Source organism: Heliangelus exortis, chromosome 16, assembly GCF_036169615.1.
Source record: "Heliangelus exortis chromosome 16, bHelExo1.hap1, whole genome shotgun sequence".
Taxonomy (NCBI): Eukaryota; Metazoa; Chordata; class Aves; order Apodiformes; family Trochilidae; genus Heliangelus; species Heliangelus exortis.
Window position 1 is genome coordinate 3,877,039 of NC_092437.1, and position 25,252 is coordinate 3,902,290.

Below are 25,252 nucleotides of genomic sequence, written 5' to 3' on the forward strand. Positions count from 1 at the left end.
GTTGTATCCTGTGGGCGAGAGAGCTCCTGCTCCTCCATGGGCTTGCTGGCAAAAAAATATCTGTCTTTGCTTTTTATGGATTAAACTGGGCTGTGATGCTCACATTCAGAAAATTTAAGAAAAAAAGGAAAGTAAAAGGAAAAGGAAAAGGAAAAGGAAGGAAAAAGGAAAGGAAAAAGGAAATCAGTATTGTCCCAGCTTAAGTGTGTTGGATAGAGCTGCTGCCTTGGTGTAAATATCTGAGAGATAATCCTCGATGGAAACAGACAATTAAAATCCAAAGGAGAGGACTGGTGACTCACTTGAGGAATCTGAGTGAGCAGGCAGAGGAGCTTTTTGTTAGAACCTCGCTGAAGTGATTCTGGGACTGGGGACAGCTCGGATGCAGGCACAGCAAAACTTCAGCTCAGAGGATGGAGAAGCTCCTGATCAGTCAGATGTGGACCTTGGGAAAGGTACAGGAGCTGCCCCAAAAAAACAGATGCAGGGCAGGCACCTCCTGCAGCCAGCTACCTGTAGAATGCTCATGAAAATGAAGCCTGAAGCAGATCAGTGTTTAGTTAACTCACCCATTCTCCCAGGAATACTTTGCAGCTCCCTGGAGGTCTGTTAGCTCCTTAAATCAAGAGGGGAAACACCACTATGGAGCAGAACCTTAGAGTGAAGTAGCAAAAGGTTTTTCACACACCAGAGATAAACTCAGCAGAGGTTAACCTCAGTTTTGTCAGTCCAGGGCTGACAAAAGCAAAACTCAGATTTTATCCTTTTCCTCAGGATTTCCTCCTTAGAGGAGAGATCACCCCCAGCAGGCCAGTGGCTTGGTCACACCTGGTTACACAGACTGCTACCAACAGGGAATCCAAACCATGCACCAAGCTCTGGTACAAGTGCAAACTGAGTGGAACCATGTGTAGTAACCACAGAGCTTTGCCTTCATCCAGTTGTAGGTTTTCCTTCCTTTATTTGGGCTGGAAAGTATAAAGAAAATATTTTTATTCACTCTGCCACAGTGCCTCTTTCCAGAAGAGGGAGCCAAGCCATGGTAGAAATGCAGCCAAAACCCCAAATCATTGTTCAGTTGGTTATGTGGGGTGTATATAAACTGGTTTTACTTTATTAAATTATTTTTTAAGTAGCATATATTTTTTAGTTAATTTGAGGCAGGAGGAGATGAGTGCTGATGTAACTACAGGAACTGAAATGCATGTAGCAAGCTCAGAAAAGAAGTGAGGAGGTCTTGGGCATGGTGAAGTAATCACAGGATCAGAAAACTTTAACTCATACCCCTATTTGACTTAATACTGTGGAAAATTTCACTGCTTTGGGATACAAACACTGAAACACTGGCTACTAACTTGCTAAAATGATGATGCAGTTTGGGAATTGAGCACATCACACAAAGTTTTATTTGTTGTACTCTTCCAGGTCCTCTCCTTGTACCTCTCAGCATCCCCTCCTCAATGAATAACTTCTTTGACTAATTCACCTCTCAAGGAAGAAGCAAGTTTCACTGTCAAAAATAGCTGCAGTTAAAAAAAAAAAAAAAAAAAGTGGTCTTGAGCACAACATCCATCACATGCACAGAAGTTTAAAAACACAGACATTGTTAATTTTATTTCTGTGTAATTTCCTAGGAGCAACCCTCCCACCAAGCTGATTAAACAGCAAATGGAATCAGCTCAGAACACACGTCCTGACTGAAGAAAATAATCTTACACAAGGACAGAGTCTCCTTGAGTTTTTCCTGTGTTCTGCTTGATCTGTCGAAAGATTAAATTAAAGAGAAGATTATTGGGTTAATATTTGAAGTAACATTTACTAGCAGCTTATCCAGACAAGGATTTTCCAAAGCAAAGATCAAGACCAGATCCTGAAGGGGAGTGAGAGGAGAAATGGGTGCACACATTCCAACTGACTCCCCCCAAAAAACCCTGCTGTGGCCTGAAAGCTCCATGCTCACCAAGAGCAGCTTCAAGCCAACTTATCCACAGTCTGAAGAAAATGCATGTGGTTTCTTGGGCTAAATACTGGAATTTTGCAGAACTGTTGCAGACAACTGAAACCCAAGCAAATTAAGAGAGAAAATGAGAAATCCAGGCTGCTTTTAAGCAACCAGCAACTCCCATGCAGAAATTGATCCAGGTGGGCATAAGGCAGCAGCATTTTGTTGGAATCCCCTTTTAACAGGAATATGGCAGAGGAGTCACAGGGAGATCTATAGCACAGGTCAGAACCCATTTAAACCTTCTGTAGTCTAAAGGCAGACTTGGGGCAAAATATGACTCCATATCCTTTCATGTTCTTTGAGGGAAGAATCTCAGGGATGCTTTCAGCTGCTGTTGACAGCAGGAGGCCCCATTATCCATGAAGATAAAGACACAGAGGGATCAAGCTCCAACTCCATTTAATAAGCTGCATAATGAACTTGGACAGAAAGTGGTTTGAAAGAAGTCAAGCAACACTCATCTACTAGTCAAGGATTATTTTTTTTTTTTAAGTAATGCTTTTAAGCTTATACTCAAGCATACAAAGCATAAATTTTACAAAGTAAAAACAATAAAATCATCCTAGAATAATGTAATGGCTTCCCCTGTATGTACAAGGAGTGGAGGCTGAATTCTTTCCCGATAATTTCACAGATCCCAAACGCTGTGGAAGTGCTCTCCACACTCATTCCCATTTCCCTGGTGATGTGGGTGGCAGGGGATGAAAGAGGTTCAATGAAATCATCTTAAGAGAGAGGTACTTCACCTGGTTTTAAGCTTTATATGTTTGCCTCTTCACAAGTCTTGAGAGGAAATTGTAGTGTTAGGATCTGTGTTGGAGCCTGTTCTCCCAGCTGTACAAAACTGGACAGGTCAGTATTTCTCAGGAAGTACCACCAGTACTTCATCTTCATGGAAATCCATCCCCCATCCATCACAAATCACTCCAAAGTACAACAGAAGCAACCACAGTTTAGCTTAGATTTGACAGGCAGAGAAGAAACATGGTAAGGAGGGAGTTATTAAAGATGGGAAAGGTTTGGGAAAAGGACTTGTAGCCTAATCAGACACACCTGATAAACAGCCTTTCTGCACAGGCACATGACAGGATATTTTACAACCCAACTTCTTCATGTCTGTAGTATGAAGGAAAAAAAAAAAATCTTGCTTTCAGCAAAGGAAAGGTTGGGGTAAGTGCAAGTGTAGTGTAGCACATTTAATCACATTTGTTTGCCACCCTTGAGTTCGGAACAAATCTTGTTACAAAAGTTCTTTTCACCTTGTTCTAAATCAAGTAGAAGAAAATAGGTATTTTTTTACACTAAAGCAAACTGATCAAAGTGGCATTTAATAATATTTGTTAAAGTGGTTGTCTAACAAAACTGGGTTAACAAAATCCCATTCATTAGTAGTCACCAAATAAGACAATTTCTCATGCATATGACAAAAGTTCATTCGTGTACTGAGAGGTCTGTTTACTGTGTACAATATTTCCATAAATTATAATATGTTTTCACAGCCCCTACCATTCAAGAATATTTCAAACAGATTATATATTATATTTGTATATGCAAACTATTTTATATACACTAATATAAAGATCCTTAGAAGTACCATTATCACTACCTTTATGCTTTCTCTAAAATGCATAGCTTTCGAATATTTTCTTGCAGTTACCAAAAACTTTACAGATTAAAGCTGCTTATCAATGTGGCATGTTCATAAAACCAAAGTGAAATAGTTCTATACTACTTTTATATTAAACCCCTTAAAAAACATGTTTTTTAATGGAAAAAACCCCAAGGAAAACCAAACCAAACAAGCTAGTGAAAATTCAAGTAATCTATGCTCAATTTTTGCCCAAATAATCTATGAAATTAATGTAGCATTCTAGAAGTACAGTGAACTTCTCAACCAGGACTGTTAATACTGCATTTCTCATGGAGAAAAATGCTAGTCATGCCACAAAAACACACCACTTTCCACTTCAGCTGGGAGAAGCTTTAAATGAGATTTAACAAGTGTCAGAACAGAGGAAAAGCTGAGCAGTTCTACGGGAAGAAATTAAGAGCTATTCCAGTTTTGTTTCTGCAGTTTGTTATTAAACAAAGTTACATGAACCATACAGTTTCTCACAAACTAAAAGTTACACGTGGGTTTCAGACATCAACCGACTGGAAAAAGGAAAACAAAAGAAGGAAAAAAAAATAAAAAATAACATAACCCACAACTGTTAAAAGTTTGGTGTTAGAAGAACCAGCCCGGGGGGAAGGAAAGCCAGGCTGCTGCTGTAGTTGGGGGGCTACTGACAGTTTTTTTGTTAGATATAAACTTCAAGCCCTCCAGACCACAAATGCCTCAAAGTGGAGAACAGAACACTCAGTAATACCTGGAAACAAAGCATTTTGTTCCACCCAGCATCTAGCTTAACCCTGGCACCCTGCATCTCTAATAGCTGCTTAACAAACAATGGTTCTCCCCCACCCCCCTTAAAAAAAACAAGAAAAAAAAAATAGCTACACAAGTAAACAGTTCACAGTAATGCAATCAGTAACAGGTTTTGTTAGTTCCCATAAGTCAGGTGTATCTGCAAAGCTTTATACAGTTTAATGCATAAGTATTCCAGTAAAATTAAGTGAAAACTAAGTTTCATTCTACAGGGTAATATCTACCATACAAGACTATGTACAGTATGGGACTGGTGTGACAACTGCCAGTGTCTCATGGTGTTGTTTCACCCATCAGCTCTGTCCCTCTTCAGCAAATCTGTAACAATTTGATATTAAGGACCTAAAAAAAAAAATCCAGAGGTCGATTTGGCAAGATGGGTGCAAAATTCAGTCAACCAGAACATCCCATACCCAGAGGATTACAATTTGTTGACTTGAAAGTCTGGACTTCACATGTAAAACATGAAAGCTATAATCCTAAGTGGAGTGAGGAGAGTCAGTAAACAAATAGAGGTGAAGATGAACTGCATCTCTTCAGAAAGGTATGGAAGAATTCAGAAAAAAATGGAGATTTCTGCTTTTAGACAGCCCTGCTCTGCTCAGCTCAAGGCATAAAACCAGCTCAGGTAGCTCTAAAATTATAATTCTTATTCAGCAAGCACAAAGGCAGATCCTGCACAAACTGATGCATCAGAGGCTTCAATGAGCATCTCTCCCCCCACCTAATTTCCTAACCCAAACATCTCTTTCAGCCTAAAAACATCCAGTGGCCTTCAAAGTTTCAGTAGAATCACTGAATGTCTACAGTTGCAAATTTAATATAGGGGGGGGGGAAAGGCCCCTGTTAACAAAAACCCTCAGGTGCCTCTGGGGGCCATTTTGGTCATTTGTGAAAATTAAGAACAAACCCTTATTTCCAACAGTATTCCTCCTGAAAAGATGGGTCACTGATCCATTATGAACATAGCTCTCACCATATAAAGCACCAAAAAGTCAGAAACAAGGAAAAAAAAAAAATAACCAACCAAAAAAAAGTCCTTAAATTATGATTTACAAGTTTGTACACTATTTCCTAAGCCAAAGGTTGACCTTACTGCAAAGTTTATAGATGAAAACTTGACCAGTTACTTTTAAGGGGAATGTATATCTGGCTATAACTTAAAAGGTAGAAAATATTCACTGTTCTATATACACATTTCAAACAGGAGACAGTTAAACTGAACTGAATAGTTGCCAATATAACTCAGTATTAACTTGCTGGCCACTAAACTAGGCATCAGCAGCCAATTAGAAAGCTTGAGCTCTGTACTTTTAAAAATGCTATTTTTTTCCTGTCCCGTTTAATTGGTTTTGTTTTTTTTTTCTTTTTTTTTTTAAAAATGTATTATAGTGCATAGCCTAAGTCAGACTTTCAAAGAGATACAGCGCCTTTCAATGCAGTTTTTGCAGCATTTAAAAGGGACTTTTCTCCCTTCAAATTAGATGTTCATTGAAAAATCTGAATTGAGTGCTGTACTGTAGTAAAAATATTTCAGTCACAGACTGATATAAATGTATACTGTGCAGTACTAAGATTGTTTGATGTCCATCTGCACACATTTTACTTGGGTTCTTCAATTGTCCCCTTGCTGAGGTCTGTCATTTTAGGATATTTCACTTTCTTCTGGTCCAGCTCATTCTGAGCCCACAGTAGTAGTTTCAGTAATTTTGCCAACTTGGGTGTTGATTCACGATTTTCATAGTCTAGAACAGCTTGATTAACCTCACTCCACACCTGGAAAAGAAACACTCCAGTTCAGGATGAGTTTTCCTACAATTAACACTGCTAATGTCACACAGATATTGGGAAGATCACACCTAGGGTGCTAATTCCTCAAGAAATGGTCAGGGCAGAGTGTGGATAAAAAAAGAGAGACAAGGAGCTGAAATTTTTTTTTTTTTTAACCGCGCTTAAGAAAAACGAAGCAATAATTCTGTTTTTTGCACACCACTACAAATGCATCAGCATAAAAACCATTTGGCCATCGTTTTCACCCCAAAAAGAGCTGAGTTTCCCTGTGGGGCAGGCTTACCTTCTGTCTCTGCATCATGTTCAGCAGATCCCCAAAGGGTGACTCTTCGGGATTGTCGAAGGCGAGCAGAGCCAGCGTGCGCTCCATTTCCGTCAGGCACTCCCTGCTCTCCTCCCCCTGCTCTGCCAGCTGGGTCTGAGCAAATTCCAGAGCTGCTTCCGTCTCCCGCTGCCGGATCAGTTCAATCAGATGCTGCTGCTGCAGAGGAGAGACCCAGGAATAGCAGGGAAACAAAGGGAGGAACCCTCGGGGTTTCAAGCCTGGAAATCTTCAGGCGTTAGCGCCTGATTTGAGAGAATCTCTGACCCATAACTTGGCAGTTTGAGGGCAAAAAGCAGCAGACTTGGCTACAAAATCTACTGGAAAAGGTAATGTGATGCTTTTGAGATGATGTGTTACTGAAGAACAATTAGCAAGCAATTCACACTAATATTTAGAAGTTGGGGAGTAGGGAGGTTGCTGATGCCCCATCACTGGATGTTGAAGGCCAGGTTGGATGAAGCTTTACAGAACCTGTGTAGTGGTGCCCCTGCCCATGAAGAGGAAGTTGGATCTTGATGATCTTTAAGGTCCCTTCCAACCCAAACCATTTTATGATTTTAAGCCCCAGGCCACTGCTGCTGCTACAAATTTTCATGGTGTATGTTGGTTCCTGCACCATGCCACAGGGTTTCCACCACCCATCCCTGTCGACTGAGAAACCTCCCAACACAATCTTCAAAACCCCACTACTTTAAATAAAAGTTTGCCACCTGTCCTTACCTGCAAATGAAAGTAGAGATATCTGTTTGTATTAGCAAACAATTAGCAAGCAATTCACACTAATATTTAGAACTTGGGGAGTAGGGAGGTTGCTGATGCCCCATCCCTGGGGTGTTTAAGGCCAGGCTGGATGAAGCTTTACACAACCCGTGCAGTGGGAGCTGTCCCTGCCCATCAAGGGAGGGTTGGATCTTGATGATCTTTAAGGTCCCTTCCAACCCAAACCATTCTATGATTTTAAGCCACAGGCCACTGCTGCTGCTACAAATTTTCATGGTTCTTGTACCATGCCACAGCTTCCCACCACCACAAAATGATGCCAGGAACATCCCTGTCGACTGAGAAACCTCCCAACACAATCGTAAAAACTCCACTACTTTAAATAAAAGTTTGCCACCTGTCCTTACCTGCAAATGAAAGTAAAGATATCTGTTTGTGTCTAACAACTCTGGATGGAGGCTGTTTATTAATGCAATGGCTTCTTGAATTTGTCCTTTCAGGATCATCTCTCGGATTTTTATCCTCTCATCAAGAGTCTCTAAATCAACACTGGGTTCAATTCCAGACTCCATCCGAAACTTCTCTGCTGCTTCTTTGAAGCCCTCTGAAACAGAAACATTTCACCTAAAAAAAATACACTTTACAACACAATTGTTTAAAGCTCAAGTCTCATCTTTTGATAAAATTCTTCTCTATTGCAACAGGCATTTATCCAGGAGGTGTTGCCTAATCCACTCTTATCAAGTACCCTGGTGCTCTCAGGATGCATGGAACTTGCAGTCCAACACCTCTCAACTCCAAAGTTTGTTTTCCATTTGAACAGAGCAGTCTTCTCATTCCAAAATAGGATATTCAAAATTCCCATTTTCAAAGTTTGAAAAATAAAAGTATTTCTCCTCCAGCCCCCAAGTCTGGTTACACAGACCTGGCAGTTTTACTGAGAAGAAGCAGAAGAAGGTAATTAATTTTGCTTTCTCACTTTTTCTTTTTTTTTTTAATTAAAACAGATATTTTAAATACAAAGTCCTACACCCAAAAATTAGTTCTGCCACTTGGCAGGCTTCACCCACAGCCCAACACAAACAGGGGTGTAGATGGGATGCAGGTGCCTCCACCCTAGCACAGCTTACTGGGATGGTATGCAGTGTAATTGCCATGGACAATTCCAAGGGGTTTGAGTGTTCCAAACACAAAGCTCAAATGGCAGAAAAAAGGACACACAAAAAAGATCATAGAGAAGTGGATTATGTTTGTTAGTGGCATTTCAGAAAACACTTTATTATATATTTCTGAGCAAAGAGTTGAAGTGAATAAACATCAGTTTCCACTTTGGATGTTGCTAAGAGTTGCCACCAGCAACCCAAAGTCCTCAAAACCCTAAATTTCACTCCACCTAGTAGCAAATTTGAGCCCAAACTGTCCTGATAAGTAAGTGACTTGCATTCCAGAGCCTCCTGGCATCACTGCTGCTTGTTACCTGTGACAAGGTAGTTCATGATAAGGCGGTTCATGTCTGCTCTCTGGATATGCAAGTTGTTAAGTTTTTCCATCCACTCATCTTTTGTGATTTCATCAGGTTTTTCTGCATAACTCATCCTGGACTCTTACTAAAAGAAAAGCAAAGCATCTCATTTAACATGAATCAAGAAGTAACTTTCATGTGTAAAAGCAGTGTTCCTACCTTCTTTCCCTGAAAACCTTCTCTACCAACCAGGTCTTTGAAATTAATAGCCCAAAACACACCCTTTTATCTCAAACCACAGTTTTACATTTTTCTCCTCCTTGTTCCTGCACTTTCACATCTCCTAGACAGCCTCTAGAGCTGCTTTCATCAATCATCAGCATTAAAAAAATTCAAATCCCATCTCTCCCTGTACTCCTTACTCTTCAATCCCCACACCAAACAAATCCTCTTTACAAGTTCGACAGGACGTGCAGCATCACAGTGCAGAACAAGTGAATCAAAGAGTTTGACAACTGGCCAGAAAAACTGACAAACCTTTAAAGGTTTGCTACATAAGCACTGTTTGCTTTCGAATTCTCACCAAAACTCCGGACAGAACAGCTACAAACTGTGTGTAGCTACAAACCCGCACCTGATGCGTTACCAACGTACGAGTGGGAGACTTACACCAGCTCAAAAAGTCAACCCTACTAAAATACGACCTCCCAGTATTTTTCTCGACAATACATTTATTTTTCCCGTTCGGAAGCGATGCTAAAGCCGCCGTTTACCCATCTCCACCTTCCCGTCACGGGGGCAGCGAGAGAGGAGGAGGAGGCGGCAACAACAACAGCAACAGCCACCGCCTCCCCTCCCCGGCCTCTCTCCTTTCCAACAGGTTTTTCTTCCTCTAAACTCCGCCACACCGGCTCCAGGGAAGTGGGGCAGCGGGAGGCAGAGCAGCCCGGACCCGGCTGCGGGGCCGAGCGCTCCCCGCATTCCCCGCTCCCAACCACGCGGCGACGGGAACGGGGCTCCCGTCGTAACGAACCGCGACGGCCACAGCCCCGCCCGACCCCCGCCCGCCGGAACACCGCGACCTTCCCTTGCCGACCCCCGGCCCTCTCCTCGCCCCCGTCCCGCCGAGGCGCTGCCGCCCTGCTCGGAGCCCGGGCCAACCGAAGCGCTCGGCCCTGCTCGCCACAGGCCCGGTGGGTCCCCGCCGCTCGCAGCGGCCGAGCGGGGGCTGAACCGCCGCGGTGAGGGAAAGGCCCCGGCAGCCCCCGCTCCCCCGAGGGGAGGTGCGGGCCCGCAGCCGCCATCTTACCGAGCGCCGCGGTGCCGGCTCCGACGCAGGAACGCGGGGGCCTCCGCCGCCTCCGCCAGGCCGCTGGCACGCGGATCTCGCGAGAACCGTCCCCTCGGCCAATCAGCGCCCGGAGAAAGGCGAGACGAGGCAACCATAGAGTCACGCTTCGGGATAGAGCGTACTCCCGCCCGTGTAGGTACCCCCTACCGGTGGGAATCGGTACCGTAAGGACGGGTGGGGGTGGCGGCGCTTGAGGATCATAGAGAGCGGGAGGGATGCCGCCGGGGCGGGGACAGAGCGGCGGCGGGGAGAGGGGCGCTGCAAGATGGCGGCTGCGGTGCCTCAAGCAGGGGGGGGACAGGGCCAGGATGGGGCGCGATGGAGTCCTCGGTGCTGAGCGGGGTTGAGGGTCCGGTCTCGGCCCTCCCCTAAGCCCTTCCTTGGGTCAAGGCCGCGGGATGTCGGGGCAGGGCCTGTGCTGTGGCCGCCATGGCGCCTCCCGCCCAGGGCCGCGCTGCCAGGGTGAGGGGAAGGGGAAATGTCTGACAGGAGACAGGCTGTAAATTAATGGGGTTTAAAATAAACTCCCAACGGGCAGAGGCAGCGGGGGTTGAAGAGAAGCACTTCCCGGCAAAGCCATCTCCTCGATTTGGTGTTTAAATGGAGAAGGGGTTTAAGAGGGACAATGTTTATGTGTGAAATAAATGTCTGTGGTGCTCCTTGGAAAAATGGGATTTCAGGACACTGGGAATATGAAAACATTTATTCCTTTTCCACTCGTGTTCCTGTGACATAAAGTCCAGCTCCAAAACTGACATTTTTCCCTTCATTGAAATGGATAAAAATCCGTGATGGAATCTCCAAAAATCCATTACAATTTCCCTACATTCAAATGGATGAAACCACGGGTTACACCATGATATAATAAATATTTTTATGCTTTATTTCCCCCCAAAACTCCCATTTTATAAACCGCAAGATTTTATTCAAAGCTTAATATATTTAGTAATAAATTCTATAAATTTTCAGCCGTTTTTTAGCCAGCTACAGCAGGCGTGACAAACACTGAGAGGAGGGGGCTCTTCCTCAGGCTTCATTCGAAAAACTAAACCCAAGGAATTTGACTTTTTGGGTAATCCAAACCTTCAGCCTATTTTTGACCCTGGAGCTCATAAATCTCTCCCTGGCTCAGCTGTTCCGGTCTGGTTCTTGTCAGCTCCGCCCTAAAAGGTGGAGTTTTTCAGGAGACTTCCATAAAGAAGGAAGAAGAAAGAAGTCCGGCCCTTTTTAAGGGGATTTTTTGGGTTTTTTTGTCGAGGGAAATGCGCCCCGAGCAGTGAGGAGGCAGCGGAGTGTGACTCGTACCCTGTGCAGGTAAAGAATAGGTGTAATTGCTTTCTAATAATTAGAATTATATGTTAATTAACTAAAATATCTCTGAGCTGCTGTTGGGCAGCACGGTGGGTTTGGGGCGGTGCTGACGCTGGTTTTGCTTTTTTTGGATATTCAAAAAAAATTCTCTTTTACTCCTTTAGCGTTTCCGAGTTCAAGTCAAAAGGGGCTAAAAAGCAGCTCCTGAGTTGTGGTTTTTGGTTTTTTTTTTTTATTATTTAGGAGTCATATCCATATTTAGAAGCTTATCCAGTGTTTAAGGAGAAATAGATTAATATTATTATTAATTAAGGTGCTTATTGGAGTGTTTTAGAAGCTGATTGATAAAAAAAAGCATTTTCTTTTAATCATAATGTTACCAAACAAAGAATTGTGTAATCTTTCTGTGCAGGATATCACTGCCAGCTGCGGTTTTTTCCGTTTGGGTGTTTGGATTTTTTTTTACCTTTCATTTGCTTTCCTCGTTTTTTCTGATGTTTCTGGCAATGCCAAACCTGAGAAACTTGAGCTTGGGTTTGAGAGAAGTTTTACAACCACTCGAGTTGAACAAACCCCCTTTGAATGTTACTCTTGAAGCATTTGCTAACAACAAAATGTCCTTCTGAAGCATAAAGAGTTTTTATATGGCTAAATAGTACTACAGTTGTAGTAACAACTTTTTTGATAGCAGCATTAGCCCGAGGTGATAAGAGTCTTTGAATATACTGTTTAATATATTAAATATACATTAATATATTTAACGTGTTAATATTTTAATATATTAAATAATGTTTTATTATATTTAAAATTATATTTATAATGTTTAATATTTAATATTAATCGTATTAATTGTTAATATTTAATATAATTTTAATATATTTAATTTTATTATTATATTTAATAAGGTGTTATTGTTTTACAGTGATTCAGGATTTTTTCCCCTACTATTTATTATATTTAATCTTATATTTATATTAATATTTCATATTATATTAGTTAATATTTACTATCATAATATTGATATTATATTTAATTTTATTATTATATTTAATAAGGTATTATTGCTTTACAGTGAGACAGGACTTTTTTCCCCTACTATTTGTTATATTTAATATTATATTTCTATTATTTAATATTTCATATTATATTAATTATTAATATTAGTATTATAATATTGATATAGATAATTTAATTATTATATTTAATAAGGTATTATTATTGCTTTACAGTGATACAGGACTTTTTTCCCCTACTATTTATTATATTTAATCTTATATTTATATAATTTAATATTTCATATTAAATATATTAATTAATAATACTTAATATTATAATATTGATATTATATTTAATTTTATTATTTTTAATAAGGTATTATTATTGCTTTACAGTAATACAGGACTTTTTCTCCCTACTATTTATTATATTTAATATTATATTTATATTATTTAATATTTCACATTATATTAATTATTAATATTAATATTAATATTATAATATTGATATAGTTAATTATTATATTTAATAAGGTATTATTATAGCTTTACAGTGATACAGGACTTCTTTCCCTACTATTTATTATATTTAATCTTATATTTATTTAATTTAATATTTCATATTAAATATAATAATTAATAATACTTACTATTATAATATTGATATTATATTTAATTTTATTATTTTTAGTAAGGTATTATTATTGCTTTACAGTGATACAGGACTTTTTTCCCCTACTATTTATTATATTTAATATTATATTTATATTATTTAATATTTCATATTATATTAATTATTAATATTAACATTATAATATTGATATAGTTAATTATTATATTTAATAAGGTATTATTATATCTTTACAGTGATACAGGACTTTTTTCCCTACTATTTATTATATTTAATCTTATATAATTTAATATTTCACATTAAATATATTATTAATATTTAATATTATAATATTGATATTATATTTAATTTTATTATTTTTAATAAGGTATTATTATTGCTTTACAGTGATACAGGACTTTTTTTTTTCCCTACTAACATTCTGTGTGCAATAAAACTCTGCATGTTTGGAGCATTAAGCAGTATCTTGAGCAATAAACGACCCATGCTTCCTACTCACTCTTTCCTGAGGGAAATCTGCCTTGGCACTTCCTGTGTTCCCCTCTTTTTAAGTTCTATATTTTTGAGTAAACATCTCCTCATCCCAAATGCAACACCTGCTGCTGCCTTTAGTGAACAACTTATGTTCCATGTGCCTCAGAGTTTGGAATACTCAAAGGTTTGGAAATACCAGCTTTGCAAACCTGGCTTCTCATTTTCAAGTTCCCCAAAGCAGGGAGACACAAAGCTGTGCACCAAATCCCACCAAAAGTTCCTCCCTGATTCCCCTTTTCCTACCACTAAAGCCAAACTGCTGGAAAAAAAACCCTGACTTCCCCAAAGCTGCAAGCAAATCTTTTTTTTATTACTCAGGGAAAACTTTGCAGGATATTTCTGTGACTTCTGGATGAAATATGCCACAGTCCTGGAAGAATCTCACAGGAATGGGGACATTGCCCTTTGGCCAAGACTACAAAATTGAGCTTAAAAAATATCTAATAACTCTGATTCAGTGCCATTTGTAGAATTCTTGCATGGATTAGGATTTGATAAACCCTAATTTCAGAGGTATTTTGGTGACAGATATTTGAAGATGGATGAATTCTAAACCAAACCCACAAATTTCTGCCAAAGTCACAAAAATCCCTACAAACAAAAAGGTTTTGAGGGAGGGAGGGAAGGGTTTAGGTAGAATTGGAGGGTGTGAAAAAAAACCTGCAAGTTTCTGCCATTTCAGGGGTATTTTGATGACAGATATTTGAAGATGGATGAATTCTCAACCAAACCCACAAATTTCTGGTCAAGTCAGAAAAATCCCTACAAATAAAAAGGTCTTGAGGGAGGGGAAGAGGGAAGGGTTTAGGTAGAATTGGAGGGTGTGAAAAAAAACTGCAAATTTCTGCTATTTCAGGGGTATTTTGGTGACAGATATTTGAAGATGGATGAATTCTAAACCAAACCCACAAATTTCTGGCAAAATCAGAAAAATCCCTACAAATAAAAAGGTTTTGAGGGAGGGGAAGAGGGAAGGGCTTAGGTAGAATTGGAGGGTGTGAAAAAAACCTGCAAGTTTCTGCCATTTCAGGGGTATTTTGATGACAGATATTTGAAGATGGATGAATTCTCAACCAAACCCACAAATTTCTGCCAAAGTCACAAAAATCCCTACAAATAAAAAGGTCTTGAGGGAGGGGAAGAGGGAAGGGTTTAGGTAGAATTGGAGGGTGTGAAAAAAACCTGCAAGTTTCTGCCATTTCAGGGGTATTTTGATGACAGATATTTGAAGATGGATGAATTCTCAACCAAACCCACAAATTTCTGCCAAAGTCACAAAAATCCCTACAAATAAAAAGGTTTTGAGGGAGGGGAAGAGGGAAGGGCTTAGGTAGAATTGGAGGGTGTGAAAAAAACCTGCAAGTTTTTGCCATGCAGGGAAGAGGATAATAATTGCTTTATTGATGTGAATATGATTAACCCTCAGTAAATCCTTCTCTGTGTTCATTTAGGCTTTGTGAAAAATGAAGAATCAGGAGCCTTGGGGAGTCAAGGACCCAGAAGCTACAGTGCCTCAACTCCTGGGGTGTCTGTTTTGAGCTCTGAGGACAGAGGCCTTTTTCCACAAAAAAATAAAAAGGTAAAGCTGGAGCACAGCTGATGGAAATGAGTCTCTTCTGACTTAAAATGATTGTCTGTTTAAAAAGGAAATTTAAAAGCCAGGCCAGAGGTGGAGGAGGGGAGAGAACTTGGTCATTTGCTTTCATCCCTTCTCTTTTCATGGGCTAACTCTGTCTCTGCTTTTACCTGGTTGCTGAAGTTGGCTCAGCAGAGCACTCAGTGAGGAAATACTGAGAGGAATGAATGTAAAGTAAGTTTTATATTTAACGGGTTTTGCACCTTCAAGCACTGGGGGGAAAGGTTGCTCTGCTGGTGAAGGAAAAGGTGGGTGAGAGCACAGAGTGACACAACAGGAAGGTGATGGCTTAGTGCCCATCACAAATAATTGGTTGGTGGGTTGTGTGAGACTCTCCAGATATAAATAAATTATATCTTATAATATAAGATATTTTTATATATAAAAAAATATAAATTTTTGTGTCTCCAGACACAAAAGCTTAAAAAATAATAAGGAAATCCAAGAGATAAATAGATGGAAAAGGTTATGTGGAAATATTAATAGTGGAAAAAGAAATGTGGAGTATTAATAGTGGAAAGCAGTGGAAAAAAGTTTTTAAGGAGTAGTGCTTGAGGGATTTGAAGCATAAGCTTATCCAGTGTTTAAGGAGAAATAGATTAATATTATTATTAATTAAGATAAGGTGCTTATTGGAGTGTTTTAGAAGCTGATTGATAAACATTAATCTCTGCCAGCAGTGGTTTCAGTTCCAGCCAGTTAGAAACTCTCATCACATTACAGGAGAAGTGTTAAAAAAAAAAAACAAACTCATATTATATGGATCACCAAAAATCTCCTGTGTGCTGCCAGGTTCAGACTGGTAACCCAGGAGTGAATTTCCCAAATTAGGCTCTAACAGGAAAAGAATTAGGAAGTGAAAGAGGCAGGGAAAGAACTGAGGTGCTGATGGTACCTTTAAAGGGAAGGTGGCACAGGTTTAGTCAGGTATTTAGTCAGATATTCAGATGCTCTGACCTGGGCTTTAACCCAAAGGTGGAGGGAGGGTTGTGGCTTGAAGTGTTCACTGGGTGTGCAAAGTGAATCAGTGTTACAGTAAGATGGTGTAAACCTCTTCCCAAATGCATGTGAGAGGGATTTAATACCTGTTTCACTGCTGGATCCCCTGTTGGAGGCATTCTCTTGCTCACAAATCCTTGTTTTGCACGTTCCCTTTGCCTTGGTGTGCAATCCTTGGGTCTGAGTGCTTCCTAAGTGCTAATTTTGTCCATTAACCACACCTTGTTAGCTTTTCCCAGGGCATAAATCACTGCAGCTTGATCTAGCAAATCATAAGGTATTTCCTGTCCACATATGTTTGATTTATTGTAGCTCTATAGCTGCAGAAGTTCTGCTTGCCTTTACTCATGGTGTCTTGTACTTTTGCACAGGAATCTGTTGGGTTTTTTTTTACCTCTTGGTGTTCCTGTGTGGAGTAAGTATTAATCCAGGTAGAAAAAGAGGCTGGCTGTGCTTATCAGGCAAAAAAAAAAGCCTAATAGTAGCTTTTTCTACATCACCCTGAGCTTTTATCACCAGAAGTCTTGTGTATTAAATGTAACAGACTTCTAAACTATGTCATCAAATTACAGTAATTCTACAGAATTAGTATTTTTGTTCCCTTGTGTTTTCATTCCATAATCCATGTAAGTAAACATTGCACCTGCCTGGAATCCATCTGGAATCAGTGTCACAAATCCATGAGAAAAAATCTGCAGGATCAGGGACAATCAAAGACCTAAAGCTTGCACCTCCAGCTGCCTTAAAAGCTCTTCAGATGTTTTTGCATGAACTCCTGGGTCCTCCTGTCAGCCTTGAGACCTCTTGGTGACCTTGCCATGTGGGTGTGAATGCTGTCACTGTCACAGCTTCTGAGAACAGGAACAAAACATCCAGAATGGGAATTAACTCTTGCTAGCTGGTTTTTTAGCAGCTTGGATACTGGAGTTTAGTAGCCCAAACCATTTTTAAAGGTTATTTAAAGTAGGAAGCCTCCATGCAGTGGCTCTGATCCAGTCAACGCTTCCATCAGTCCATAACCCAGAGCCAGGGGAAAGCACAACAACAGCTATTTGATTTTTTTTTTTTTTTTTTTTTTAAAAGAGATGGAATAGAACGAGAAAAACAAAACAAAACCCCAATAGAGTTAAGCATAGGTGGGTAGCAAAGCTGATGTGAAGAGTTTGGTCTGCAAGCTGTGTTAATCCTGTGAGAAGTCACTGTCAGCAAACCAGTACTTGATCACAGGGCAGTTTTGCTTTGGCACTCGCAACCCCACGAATAATGACAAAAAAACCCCAAAAAACCTGCAGTTCCTGTGAGGTAAGATCCTCCGTATTTTTGATGTAAGAAAGTGGGGAGCACTTTGTTGATTCCCACACAACTCCTCAGCTGAGGAAACGCCGAGGTGCGCCCGGGCCTCGTTTTCCCCGGTACGGCAGCGACTTAAAGCCGAGGAAAGGGGGATCTTGGCGATCAACCTCAGTGCTGTGTGTGTGTATGTGCGGGGGGGAACCGTTCAACCTCCCTTCCCTTTGGAATCAGAGGGGGAATCGCAGCCCCGGTCCGGGCGGTGCTGACAGAACCGGAGCCGCCGCCGTTTTCCCGCCCGACCCTCAGGGCATGGGGGCGGAGCCAACGGAGTCCTCCCGGGGCCGTGTGCAAAAGGGGTGGGGTGCCAAAGGGGTGGGGGCGCGCTGTACGCTGCCGTTGGTCTCTATGGTAGCGGGGGAGGAGCGGCCCCGCCCAGCGCTCTGGAGCGGTTGAGAGGAGGAGGAAATGGCGGCTCGGCGCGGCTGAGGCTTTCGGAGGCGACGGGATCCCCCCCTTCACAACCCCCTTCTGCCCCCTCCCCGCGGTGAGTGAGCGAGGGAGGCATCCGGAGAAGCACCGGGACGGGAGGAAAAAGGGAGCGGGACCGCGGCGGCGGCAGAAAGGCGTCGGCAAAGAGGCGGCGGCCTCCTCCGGCCTGGGCGCCTTTGGGCTCGACGAGAAAATGGAGGCGGGCGGAGTGGGTGGTGCGGGTCAGGGCGGGCTGAGGGCCCCCGGAGAAAGGGATAAAGGGTGAGGGGGAGAGGGTCGGAGCGGGGTGTTTGCAGGGGACCGTCGGTGCGGCTGCAGGGCGCGGGCACGCCGGAGGCCTGGCTCGGTTCCAGCGGAGGTCGGCGACTCAATGCGGGGGCCCCGGAGGAAGCTGAAAGCCGCCGCCCCATAAGCTCATCCCGTGGTTGGGCCGGAGCGGAGAGGACGCCCTGCCCGGGCGGAGCGGGCTGGAAGGCGGGCTCCTCCATGGCTGGTGGGGTGTGTGTGTGTGTGTGTGTGTGTGTTGGGGGTTGTGGTGTTGAGGCGATCGATGTCATACCCAAGCTGACGCCAGCAAGCTGCTCCTTGACGTCACGACCGACTTTAAGCACTGTGCTCGTTCTGGTTCACCGCTGCCCCGGTACCGGTTCGCCGCGGCCCCGGTGGGGGGACAGGGGGAGGGTCCTTGGTGGTCTTGGCAGGGGGGGGACTCAAACCCCAAGCGGAGCCTCATGGTGGGGTTGGGGTCCGCGGAGAAGGGGGGGGGGGGGGGTGAGCTCGACAAACCAAGTGGAACTTTTAGCATCTTCCGGTGACTTTCTTACGGAGGAAAGGAATTTTTTGGACCGTAGTAATTGTAGGCTGACGTGAAATATTCAGTAAGTTCCCTGTCAAGAACTGTTCCCCACCCCCTGCTCTGATGTACTTAAGTACTGCCTCTTGGAGGTGATGGTAGTTTGGAGCTGCTTTTTTGGCTTTCACAAAGATATTCTTTGGTGACCAAACGTATTTATTTTTTTCCCAACATCTAAGTAGTTTCCAGTTTATAACTCCAAGTAATAGCTTTATCTTGGTAGTGGCTTAAAATTTTACAATTTCAGCTTGGAATGTCTAACTGGGAAAGAACATAATAATCTTAACATGTTACAGAATGTAGGTGTGTTATACCCTTCCTGCTGTTCATGTGTTCAGTAATTCATAAGAGTGTAACATGCTGTTATTCTTGCATGGGCTTTCATGTTTTCCTTCTAGGAACTGCAGGGAGACAAAAAATGCTGATTCCTTTTATTTATCTCAAAAAGATGTGTATCACATTCATAATTTCCATGGTGGTTTTTTTGGTTTGGTTTGGGTTTTTGTATTTTTTTTCTGGATAATATTTGAGGTTTTCTTCAGAAAGAGCTCTTTTGACTATTTAATCACCACAAACTTACCTAAATTCTTTGGCAGATGGTAATCAACTAAATTTTGCTTTGTTTTATGAGAACTTTTTCACCCTTTTTTTTTTTTTTTTTGTCTTTAACACAGTTTTCTTCTAAGGGATAATTTGAATTGGTTTAGCTTCAGCTGTCTTGCTTCATCAGCAAACAAAAATCATGAGCAATTTTACTGCTGGTCAATGAAAAATGGCAATGTGTAGTTACTGTAAAAGTGCAGTATATAGTGTGTTAATTGTAAGATATTTTGGGTTCTGCCCCACTTTTATGTATGCCAGCTGCTTGTTACCATTCTTTGACATTTGGAACTTTCTATAGGAATAAATGTAGAAGTGTGCTCAGAATAGCTGTTCAGTTAGGCCTCAGGTTTTTATTTTTTTCCCCTGGATGGTTCCAGAAGCATATAGAGTTTTTAAATGCTTTTTGTTGGAAGAATAAAGGCTCATGGTAGCCTTCAGCCTACTTTGAGACCTCATGACTCCAGTGATTTGCAAATTGAGTTAATTGTTGATTTCAGGACTAGCATTTAAATATTATTTTTACAAAATTTGTGTTTAGTGTTTTAAAGGATTTTTTAGACAATTTTTATCAGCATGAAAATGAAGTTTTCAGATGCAAATGAATTAAGATTTTTTAAATTTCAAATGTAAAATAATGCCTGTAATTCACACAATGCTTCAGAGGGTGCTTTCCATATAACTAAGAGATGTGGTTTGAATTTTAAAAAACCCAACCCTCTAAAACTCCCAAAGCAATGCTAATAGGTTTGTATGAGTCCAGAATGGTAAATAAAATTGAATTAATATTTTCCAGTGTCTGGTGGACTTGTCAAAAGGTCATGTTTGTTCCACTTAGAGATTTTTGTCAGTAGGTTATTTGTTTCTGGTTTAAGACAATAATTGTCTTTAGAGTTGTAGTTTACAGCTGTGGGATTTTAATTCTACAAAGTCTGGGACTTAAACTCCAAATATTAAGTGGGGAAAACATGGGAAAGTATTGTAGGGGTTAGGCTGAAAGTTAATAAAATGTAAGTGGTAAAAATGGAAGGCAGGGACTGTACTCAGCAAGGGTAAGCTTAGAGGGGTTTTACTTGACAAAAGTGGTGATCTCTTCATTTGTTTTGTGCTCTGGTGCACTTTTTCTGCCTGATGCCTCCTGTAGGGCTGCACTGGTAGGAGATTTAAGGGGAGGATTTAATTATGAAGAAAATAAAACTAATTGACACAAGAACTGGTTGCTTTTATGTATGCTGTCAGGTCTCACTAGGAGAATCTTCAGGATAAGAAAAATCTTAAAATTGCAGTTGGGGAGCTAAGACAAAGATGAAATGTGCATTATGTGAGTTCTCACAGTAAACCCTAATCAAAAATGGGAACTGAAGGGTGTTTACTGCATTTTTAATAATATAATCAGTATGTTGTAATTACTGTCACAAAATTCTGAAGGATAAATTAATTTCTATTAGTTTAATGAAGCCTCTCTGATAAAGTAAGAATACAGAAGGGATAGTTGGTTTCAGATGTATTTGAGCTCACTTTTTACAGCTAAAATAAGGGGGAAACCTGTATAACCACAGCTTTTTCTTGGTTTCTTCAGCAGCTGTGCTGATAGGGTCAGAAATTACAATCCTGCAGTTTTGAGTCCTTTTCTGCATTCAGTTTGACTGACAGCAGTAACTGGACATGCCAGAGGTGACAGGTGAATGTAAAACTAGCATTTTTTGCATGTAATAGTTGAGGAGATGTAACCAGTTTACTATTAAAATGCCAACTTGACAAAGATTCTACAGCTTTACTAATTTCTCTGAAACTGAGAAGAGGGATTTTTATGTCCAGTGTAAGTATTGGAGTTGAAATTCAACAGTGGTAGAACTGTAACTTCAATATTTGCAAAATAAATGTAACAGATGATGTTGAAGGGTTAAACACTGAAATTCTGGGGCTTAGTAACTCTTACTCCTGGGTTACCAGCCAGGGGAGGAATGCCAGGTTCTGTGAATCACCTTCCCAAAGTGAGGTTTCTTCTGCAGTGCTGCTGAAGAGTAGCAGTTCAGGAGCAGAAGTGGAAAATTAAGGGAAATAAGGAGCATTTATTTGTAAAATATTTTCATCCAAGGTGATGGGAAAGGAATTGTAGAGATGTTGTATATTGAGCAATAGCCAATGGCAGTCAAAGTTGTTGACTTTTTGTTGCCTTCTAGAAAGCAACATTAGAATGTTGCTTCTAGAATGGCTTCTAATATTGGCCTTAAGAAGGTTTCTTGAACAGAGGTGGTTATGTTTGGACCACAGAAATCTTTCTCTTTTTTTCTGAACCTGTAGAAAAGGGAAGAAGAAATAAGCAGTTAACAACCCCATGATTCTGCTCACAACTTTTCTTAATGAGCAAAATGGACTTTTAATCTCAGTTTTGGTCATACTCTTCAGACCCCGAGAGCAGAAGTAAACCTGACAAAAAAAAAATTTCAATTTTATTCTGTTGTATTTGGGCAAATTTTCATTGTTAGGGCAGATGTGGGATTAGCTTACTCAGGTGACTGTGAGTAAAGGCTTCAGAAGGTATTAAAGGGGTGGTAAAAAAAGCAGATGTCAACCTTGTAGTAAACCAGTCGAGTCTATCTGCCTAGGCTCTGGACTGGAAAATACCAATGACATGCATATAATACTTTTCTTTCCTCTTAAAATTAGTTCCTCAAATGCATGAAAACACCAAACTGAATGTGAAATGAGTTTATCAAACACAAAAATGAACCTGGAGGTTGGAGGATGTGCATAGTGCAAGTTATTTATGTCAAGGTTTGTCCTTTACTGCAGTACCTTCTCCCCAGCTCCCAACAGAGCTGTGCTGGCAAAAGCTTTAATGTGGACACCAGGATCTTAGAATTTTTTTACTAATGTAGCTCTCTCCATTCAAGGAATTTGAGTGAAGTCTCAAAGTCTTGCTTCCTCCTGAGATAAACTCCTTCCCTATTTGCACTGAATGAGCTTGATGTGTGCAGCCCCACTGATAAAACTGCTGCTCACCTGCAAGCAGACTGACTCATACAGGTAAAAGTACAGTTCTGCAGGTGTAATGACACCAAAATGATGTTCTTATGCCAGCAGAGCTCTGCTGGGTAGGGGTTTGTACCCTTAACCTTCTGGCTTCAGCATTTTTGAGCTAGTGAACATCTGTAGTGTAGATATTATCATTGTCTCTTATTAAATAAAATTTTCCTGGTTGCCACATTTCTGGTGGACCTGCTGCTGAGGGCTCTCAAATGTTGCCAGGAGAAATTGCTGTTTAGCTGAATTGAGCTGTGGGAACTTCACTCTGGATCAAAAAATTTTGCAGCTCACCCAGAATAAAATACACTTAATAGCTGATGTGTTCTCATTCTGCTGCACTGAGTGCTCCATCCCTTTTGGCCTTCAGTTTTTTCTGACTGTTCTGATCCTGTAGGATGCAGTCTGAAACAAGATACATATTTTTTTAATGGTTTGCTTGGAGAGGTGGTTTTCTAGACATCAAAATAAACTTCAGTGTGTGTATTTTGGTTTTCATAAGCCAGGGAGCTACTTGATGCTCCCTGTTTTTGCTTGGAATAGTAGAGTCACTCAGTGTCTTTGCAGTCTGACTGTGCTCAAGTCAGTTGTGTGTGCATGGAAATGGGATTCTGGGCATACACATTAAATTCCATACTTCCAGGAGGTTCCACAGTCACTGCAAACGTGGAGTTTTCCACGTGTGAGGCAGTGGCCTTCCTGTGAGGCTTACATAAGGTAAGTGAGTAGTGATGGTGAAAATCATAGTGATGGTGAGCTTGAGAGACACTGGAGAGTGTTTATAATAATGGCTCATGAAAGGCATTTTAATTGGAAAGGTTCATTTCTTTGTTATTAAAAGCACAGCAACCAAGTGAATGGTTTTATTGCTTTGAAGAGAAGCTACTCCTTTGACTTCTTGGGATGAATCCTTTTGCTTAGTTATTTTACAAAGTAAGCTGTTAGGTTGTTTTCCTGTAAAATTTATTGTTAATTTGGAAGATTTCCTTTCTCAAGTGGAAAAAAAGTGATCTCATGAAATTTATAACTGTCTTGAGCCTCATATTTCATGAGAGAGAAAATCTGGAAGAAGATTGAACACTTTTTTCCCTACATTTTTGGAAATTAAAATGTGTTACATTTATTTGGGGTTGAAATACAATTCTGATACTAAAAGCTATCTGAAAACTCCTAGTATGATACTTTGTCCTAATTTGGCTGTATAGCACTGTCTGTATTTGCCTAGAATTATTACTGCTTCATGTAGTGTTTAAGAATACCCATTTTTTAAACCAAGATGAGATGTTTGTGAGGAACGTGGCTGCATTACTGAACATACCCTGGGCAAGTTTAAAACCTTGTTAATGTGTTAATTTTTTCAATGAGAATAATCTATTGACTCTAGGATAGGAAGAAATTGACTGGCACTTAGTTGTTAGTGTTCTGGATGTGTATATATAATCTTGAAATTAATTTAGTGTGTTTAATGATACCCAGCAAAGCACTTAGAGCTGAGTGTTAGTTTTTGTAGTGTAGGTCTAACAACAAGCATTGCAATACTTTGATTTTATGTAGATTTTATTTTTAACATGATCTTTAACTCCTTTTGGCATAAAATCTTTGTATTTACCAGGGATATTTTGCCCTTGAACTGAAGCAGGCAGGTTGGGAGTTCAGTAGATCACTTGAGGTGCTGGAGAGGAGTCCAGGATCACAAGAGTTTTCTTACAGCTCCCTGTTTCCATACTTGACCCTTACAACTTCTGCCCTTCTCACTTTTTTAACTCCCTTTGCTTTCCTCTTGTCCCAACAGTCCCATTTCACAGCTTTGTCAAAGGTGTTTTCCTTCTTGAAGAAGGAAGAGACTTAAGTCAGTAATCAGTGGATGAACTTTATATGAAAATAAAGGACAGCTTATGAGTTGTAGTTGGTCATCTGATTTTTTTTTTTTATTGCTCTCATGTAAGTGGTTGTCAGTTCTATCTCTGAGCAGCTGGAGGGACCTGCTCTGCAGCCCTGGCTGTTCTGGGTTTCTCCAGTGCTCCCACAAAACCTGTTTCCTGCTGTTCTTAGTGGTCAACAGACTGTACCTTTTGTCCATGGGCTGAATGGAGCTGTTCACTTATGTACAAAGTAGGTTTTACCCTTCTGACTTCCTTTTGGCTGCTTTTGGAATAGGTGTTGATACAAGGGATTAATTTTGCTGCTGCTGAGTAGAAAAAAAGTGCAGGTTTCCCAAATAGAAAAATAGATTAAAAGATTTCTTTGGGATCAGTCTCCAAAGTAGAAGTGGCATCAACTTAAGCCATATGAGTATTTCTTTTATTTTGAATGAGCTCTCTATTTTTTTTTCTCACAGAATATTGGTATATTTGCTTGTTAGGAGGTTTTTAACACTGAAAGGAGACATAGATCAAGCTCAGTGCCTATTTTACAAGGGATAAAATGTGTAGATGTTGTCAGTTGTCATTGGAATAACTTTTACATCATCTGGAAAAGATGCTTTCTGTCCTCTTCATAACATTGTATAGTTTCTTTGATATTTAGGAAACCTATCCTGGATATTTTTGTTCTAGCCAATTACCTTGTGTGTGGCCTTCTAACTCTGATTAACTTGGATCAGAAGATAGCTGAAAGCCAGGAACAAGTCCTTCTTACTGAAGCTGGGATGTCAGATATGGTATAGACCAGCTTCATGTCAGGACATGGAGAGAAAACTGGTCACTGATGAGTGACAGCTGCTTTTTAGAGCTAAAAGGTGTAAGATTCTTGTGCTTTGAATTTTCTTTACAAATGCAAAGTCTTCTATCTTCTCTCTAATCC

General features: G+C 40.6%; 2 protein-coding genes across 4 annotated transcripts in view; one reads left to right on the forward strand and one right to left on the reverse strand.

Annotated features, from left to right (window-relative positions):
- Positions 1-2,387: 2,387 nt before the first annotated feature.
- GID8 (GID complex subunit 8 homolog) lies at positions 2,388-10,142 on the reverse strand. 2 transcript variants are annotated; one of them, XM_071759813.1, is made up of 5 exons: positions 10,041-10,142; positions 8,747-8,876; positions 7,677-7,873; positions 6,508-6,705; positions 2,388-3,270 (listed from the first exon to the last, which is right to left on the reverse strand). In XM_071759813.1, the coding sequence occupies exons 2-5, from the start codon at positions 8,862-8,864 to the stop codon at positions 3,202-3,204; spliced, it is 582 nt and encodes a 193-aa protein (XP_071615914.1). In that variant the 5' UTR covers positions 8,865-8,876; positions 10,041-10,142; the 3' UTR covers positions 2,388-3,201. The 2 variants fall into 2 exon arrangements, with proteins under 2 accessions (XP_071615914.1, XP_071615913.1); XM_071759812.1 differs by having other exon boundaries at positions 2,388-6,209; positions 10,041-10,139.
- Positions 10,143-10,146: 4 nt separating this feature from the next.
- DIDO1 (death inducer-obliterator 1) overlaps positions 10,147-25,252 on the forward strand; it is a 58,708-nt gene continuing 43,602 nt past the window's right edge. Inside the window, exons 1-2 of one of the 2 annotated variants that reach the window (XM_071759811.1) lie at positions 10,147-10,214; positions 15,005-15,132. The gene's annotated coding sequence lies outside the window, so the exon portion shown is untranslated. Of the gene's footprint in view, positions 10,215-15,004; positions 15,133-17,879; positions 18,026-25,252 lie in introns of those variants that run through there. The other variant, XM_071759809.1, reaches the window with a different exon arrangement.

Excerpts from the sequence above, each read along its gene's own strand:
- GID8 (XM_071759812.1), bottom strand. The coding sequence starts at position 8,864 with ATGAGTTATGCAGAAAAACCTGATGAAATCACAAAAGATGAGTGGATG. Across the intron at positions 7,874-8,746 it reads CATGAACTACCTTGTCACAG|AGGGCTTCAAAGAAGCAGCA; the intron begins GTAACAAGCAGC and ends TTTCTGTTTCAG. Across the intron at positions 6,210-6,507 it reads ACATGATGCAGAGACAGAAG|GTGTGGAGTGAGGTTAATCA; the intron begins GTAAGCCTGCCC and ends TTTCTTTTCCAG.